The sequence below is a fragment of the Acipenser ruthenus genome, chromosome 15 (assembly GCF_902713425.1).
Source record: "Acipenser ruthenus chromosome 15, fAciRut3.2 maternal haplotype, whole genome shotgun sequence".
Lineage (NCBI taxonomy): Eukaryota > Metazoa > Chordata > Actinopteri > Acipenseriformes > Acipenseridae > Acipenser > Acipenser ruthenus.
In genome coordinates this window covers 5,083,513-5,089,512 of record NC_081203.1, presented here as the reverse complement: position 1 = coordinate 5,089,512, position 6,000 = coordinate 5,083,513, and the positions used below count along the sequence as shown (strand labels likewise).

The 6,000-nt window shown below is 37.2% G+C and overlaps 1 protein-coding gene across 3 annotated transcripts in view; it reads left to right on the top strand.

The window, feature by feature from the left end:
* The first annotated feature begins 5,371 nt into the window (after positions 1 to 5,371).
* Positions 5,372 to 6,000, top strand: part of LOC117422170 (retinoic acid receptor RXR-alpha-A) — a 116,863-nt gene continuing 116,234 nt past the window's right edge. For all 3 annotated transcript variants that reach the window (XM_058986984.1, XM_034927538.2, XM_034927537.2), the window contains exon 1: positions 5,372 to 5,721. In XM_058986984.1, the coding sequence (XP_058842967.1) occupies positions 5,694 to 5,721 (28 nt within the window). In that variant the 5' untranslated portion in view covers positions 5,372 to 5,693. The remainder of the gene's footprint in view (positions 5,722 to 6,000) is intronic.

Here is a 6,000-nt window from a genome sequence, read left to right as displayed (position 1 = left end):
TAACCGCCTGCAGTCATCCCCTTAGCCTTGGTGGTTGACCACCAGAGCCATAAATCTAGGTAGTGGTATTCTATTGGAATTGGGACTCCTCTTGGGCAGTCTATTTGGAATGGGATAGACAGACAGTTCATTTTGATTTTAAAGTTAGAATGGTAAGCACATATTGACTTTGCGTGTTTGAAATGGTAGAAGCTCTTGTTTCAGTAAGGAAATGTCACACGATAGTAAGAATAATATTTATTAAAGCTTAGACAACAAATACTACATTATACATATTTTCATGTCATCTTTGTCCTATGACCTCGCCCTTCGAGGTACCCTTGCCCAGAGTGTAGTTTGGTGATGTTGGTGGAGAGGCTGACTGTAGGAAAGTCATGGGCAGAGGGGCAGTATAGCTGCCCTCCCCTTTAGACGAAGCCGAAAAACAGGAAGAGGCTGGGGAGGAGGAGGCGAACTCTGACACACAATGGGGGCGAATGGATTGAGGTAAGATATAAAGCCCTTTCTAGCTTATCATTGGACGTGCTGTTTATCGAATGACGATTGAGATACTAGCCATTTGACTGACGAATGTTCTGGTAATGGAGGCGTCTAATATGCTTGATGTTTAATCTAGCTTGAAAGTGAGTTCCCTGCCTGAACCAGCAATGAATTCATTTTATTTCTTTGTTTATTTCTCCAGGTAATAGCTGTTCAATTCAGCCAATTGTACTGTATGTATGCTGTCAAAATACACAAAACATTTGCTCTAAACTTCCTCTAAACAGTAATTAAAACAGAAGCTGTGCACAACTTTTAATAGGTGTGTTTGTTAAACAAAGAATAATATAGCAACAGCAAAACTGACATGCAACACAGTCAGGTCAGGAATTTTGTGTCAGGTTTATCTATTTTAACAAGCCTTGGCTAAAGAGTGTCATTTATTATGCCAACAGCTATGTGCGTGAGTGGGGCTGTGGGTGAGTGTGACTGTGTTTGTGTGTCTTGTTATCAGACCAGTGTTAAAAGCTGTCAGCCTGCTGCTTTAAAAACAAGTCATTACAGTATGTTTTATATACAGTATGCAGTAAGCTCTGTAAAAAGTATAAATGACACTGCAGCATCTCCAGACTGGTCACTAACCCCTAAGCAAGTTATTGTCAGTTAAGACACTAAAAACATGTCCCATTAATAAAGCCTAATAATCATTATTTATTAGTTAATAGTTTATTATTAAATGTTCTTTTTTTATGTAGTTCTTAGTTAATGAATGAATAAAAAAAAGGCCAGCTTTGGTTTTGCCCCATTCCCTCTCTAAGAGATAGTTAACTACCAATGACATCACTGAGACAAGGTTATATGTGTTTAAAGGCACTAAGCACTTACAATAGTAATGTCTTTATGTGTGATCAGGTTGTATATTTTTTTAAAATCGGAGTAAATGGCTTGTAGACAAATCTTTTTCAATGTTAATGTTGAGGGTCGCTGTGTGGGGTTGGTCCGAGCTAATGATCAAAAAATGGATTACAAAACCTTAGTTAGCAGAACTTAAAATCTCAAATACGCTCTTTACAGAAACCTGTTTTTAATTTAAAATAAAGTTACTGGGCCTTTATTAGTATGTCATAATTTTGCTGTGGCCAACTGATTTGATTGTCCAAATAACAGCACTTAATTTTACAAAACTTTACTTTTAAATAACATTACTGAGCTTGCCCACAGGCTACCAGGAATGTTAATACCTGCCAGAAAATACTATTCAGTTGCTTTTAACAAAATGATATGTACAGAAAAGGGGAGATTTATTATTGCCCCTCGACGTAGCCAATTTCAGTCTAACACAGTATTAAAGAATGATTTATACTATGTTGTATATGAAACGTCTGGATTTTATAGGCACTAGATCTAGCCTCGATGGCTGCCTGCAGTGTAATTTAAATGCTATATATGTCGCAGCCAAAGCGTTCCTAATGTAATGTTTAATATTGATAGCAGCTATGAACCTTAGAGGCTATCATCTTTTATGAAAATATTTTGCAGCGAGCAGTAGAAACTGTTCTCCGATGTACAGCAGTAGATCCCTGGCTGGGGCCCAACCAATATATTATTTAATTTGTGCCGATAATCACAGCTGAAATCCACTCTCTCCCCTGGTGCAGTTAACCATTACTATTCTTCAAACTTACCAGAGGAAAAGTTCCTAGTTTCTCAGAAGAAATACTAATTTTCAGAGAACACTCATGGAAGCAATCCCCTGTTTACTGAGCCGTTAAGAACTTTAAGATGTCATTTCTAACATTCTGCTCCCTGCACACGGTTGTCTGTTTGAGTCACAGACTGAGGCAGTGACAAGCACTCAGAAAACTATTGCATCGGACCGCTTTTCAGTCTCAGAAACAGTCACAGTTTTGAATCATTGTAATAGTTTATTATTAATTGATAATGTTATGTTACTATTTAGGGAAAATTATGAATGATCTAAAAAAAATATGTCGTAATGCATATTTCCCTCCTAATAATAATAATAATAATAATAATAATAATAATAATAATAATAATAATAATACATACATACATACATACATACATACATACATACATACATATATACAGTACATATATATTATATGCACTAACAGAATTTGAGATATTTTGTATTTATTAAATAATGCTGGCTTCTTTATCAACAAGTCCCCTCCAAGTCCTCAAGTGCCTACAGTTCTTCATGCTTTGTCTCTTTTAGCCCTCTGTACAGTACTGTGGGAGCTTCCAGCTTTACATTACAAAGCTTCCTACTGAGAGGGGGGGCAGTGGCTGGATTAAAAGTGATCTCCCCCACAACCTGTGCCTGCCAAAGTCTGCTTCTGATCAGCAGCCTGTTTAAGAAATACATCCCCCAAGGCAACCGCTAACCCTGTCACAGAGGAGACTGACCTCTTACACTGCAGCAGCTCCAGACTGGCTATTGACCCCTAGCCACCAGCCAAGCCAGGAATCTGAACTCCCAGTCTTCTAATGAGAATGGTCCACACTCCAGCAGCACACAGGACATTCTGCAGTTTGTCAGTGCTCAGCGTATTTCTCATTCTGCTGGCCAAAAGTTTTGCATCACCCTATAGAATGAACACATTTTGCTTCTTAAAGTCAAATGTAACTTGCTGAATAATGTTAAGTTAAAATATTAAATTACTTACCGCTTTGTGGTTTTCCATTTACAAAAATTGAAAAATGTGACATTTTCAAATCTAACATGAAATACTGTGCTGCTATTATGGCTTCCGACAGACTTTTGCAATATCATTTTGTAGTTTCTTTGATTCATGATGTTAAATAAAAGATCTACGTTATTTTCATATAGTTTTTTTTTTTAAGTAGTGTCTCAATCCTAAAATTCTAGGTGATGCTAAACTGTTGTCCATAGCTGTATTTGCCCCCAGCAGACACAATTACAGAACCTTATCTTATAAACAAATGTTCTACTAAGAGCATTTGTTTTTAAGATACGGTTCTGTATCTATTTTTCTTCAAGTATCTTGTTTGTTGTTCCAGCACTTGTGACTGATTGTGAAAGGCTTGCTCTGAAAACACCAGTCTAAATAAGTGATTCTCTGAATCAGTATAAAAGTGTTCAAAGATAGCACTTTAAATTGGAGTATGGCTTTTATAGAAAGATAACCTTATCTGAATTTAAAGGTACACAAAAGTCCTCAGCTGTGACAACGTATGAATTTTATGAATTTTGGAGAACGCTAAAAAACCAACGTTTCTTTTATTTTCATGATTCTAACATTCTCAATAACTAATTTTACTTTGTGGTGGAAATTTCAATATTTGTAATGGGAAGTATTCGTTTTTTAAATCAAATATGGCAACTGTTAATACCTATATAAAATTGTGGTGCACTGGTCATTGTAGGTTCATTAATGCAATAATGTTGCACCAGGAACAATGGGAAAGCAAGTGAATAACTGCCTGTGTGTGATATGAATGATTTATCTTTGGTAAATCAAGTAGAAACCATTCATATCACAACATGTGAAGTGACACAAAGACACAATCACGTTTTTAAAGACATCTTTCTGGGGACTCCCAATTGTTAAGCAGCAGCTACTTTAAAGGTGTAGTTTAAAAGTTTCATATTTAAAAAGGCTGCTCTGTAAGAATAATACAAAACGTATACTGTATCTGCCCCTAACTAGCACTAATCATAGACTACCTTTCCTAAGGTAACTGTTTATCAACTATTTATTCAGATAAAAGAACCTTTAGGAAACGTAGAGAGATTTTGGGCGTTGTTTTAAGGAAACTGAAGCTTTAAAAATGGATCACGTTAATAAAGAAGCATTTATGTGGTGGAGAGTGAAAAAAAATGAAGACAGATGACTTGTATTGAGCCTTTGGCAGATTTGACCAAAATGTTCCGCAGATTTATGTTGACTGCAGTCAGAGGTCAGGAGCCGTGAATCACTTGTGAAGGACAGGGTTAGGTTGCCTGGTCTAAGAAGGATAAAGAGCCAGCAATTGAGACGTTTTAGCCAAAGTTGTTGTGCCTGTCTTAAATTACATAGTGCTGGCCTACGGCAACCGTTAAACAGCTGAAAAGCATTTGGATTTTCCAGCTTTAGTACATTAGAAGAGCTGGGCTCTCATTTTGTTTGAACTTTTCTTTTTCCAGTCATTTCAATTCACCACATCTCTGTCAAATAAAAAAGCAAGTTTCCTAACTCATATGTTACCCTTCTGTTGTTTTAGCCTGTGGCTTTCACACATTCATTGTGACTGCCAACACCTCATTATGTAGAATAAGCTGGATAGGGTATGTAAATGGTGCACAGAGAATATAATTTCAGAAAAGCTTACTGAGGCTGATAAGGGTCACGCTCTAATAGATGTGCTTGCTTATTTATTTTATTATTATATATTTATTTAATCAATTTGAAAAGCCCTGTTCCCACTGTCAAGCGGTCCATCACCTGTTTTCACCCTCCGCACCTAAGCATGGATTTAACCAAGCTGGACCCAAGAAGCAAGGGACAAGCCTGGGAAGTTGGCTGACCAGCCCACAGCTCCCTGTGCTCAGCAGATGGTATCAGTCTGGTTCAATGGGAAGATAGACAAAGAGTTTCAAGATGCTAAAAAAAAAAAATCATATTTTTTAACGCAATATATTCATACTGTATATATGTGTCTTAAACGCTTGTATTTTCACAATGGCATGTTTTGGTGTCTGCACAGTATTTTACATGTGCACATAGCAGGCTATATGGTTCGTATTGTATTTATTGCGTCTGTTTGTGAGTAAAATTACCAAAGATGTGGTTTATGCATTATGTTTTCTGTGAAAAGCTGGCAGCCTGGGTGCGACGAGTTAATAATGAAGGTGTTTTTTTTTCCCCCTTGTCGCTGCAGGGGTGCCTGCGGCAGTGGGAGTCCCCCCTGGGAAGGTCCCTTTTGCATTGCAGCTCCTGTAGTTGGAGTAGTTGAGAGAGAGAGAGAGAGAAAGAGAGAGACTCTGAAGCAGATACAAGTACTGTACTGTACTGTAGTTTAGTTGCATTGTTAGGTGAATTTTGTTAGACCACAACTCGGCGTTTTAGACCATCCATTTAGCCACTGGATCTCTCAATTTCAACTCCGAGGCGAACATCAGTTGGTTTTCAGCGTTTTTAACATCAAAACGTCTGGATCAGCTGGCATGAGCTAACCCACCAGTTATGGAAACCAAACCTTTCTTGTCATTGGGTAAGTTTCTTTTTTTGGGATAATTTGTATTTATACTTGAGATTGCATTAGCATTTCGACAGCAGTAGCTTCAGCGGTTCTGTGAAAATCATTTAGTGTTGTTTTCGCCGCATGTGTTGTCGTGTTCATTTGCAGATTATGTAAACTCGGACAAACGTGTTTTTTTTTTATAGACGTATTTATTTATTTATTTTAACTTGTTTGTTTTTAGACTTCATGCGTGCAGCTGTAAACTAATTTACAACATATTAAAATAAAACGTGTAAGTGGTTACAGGTT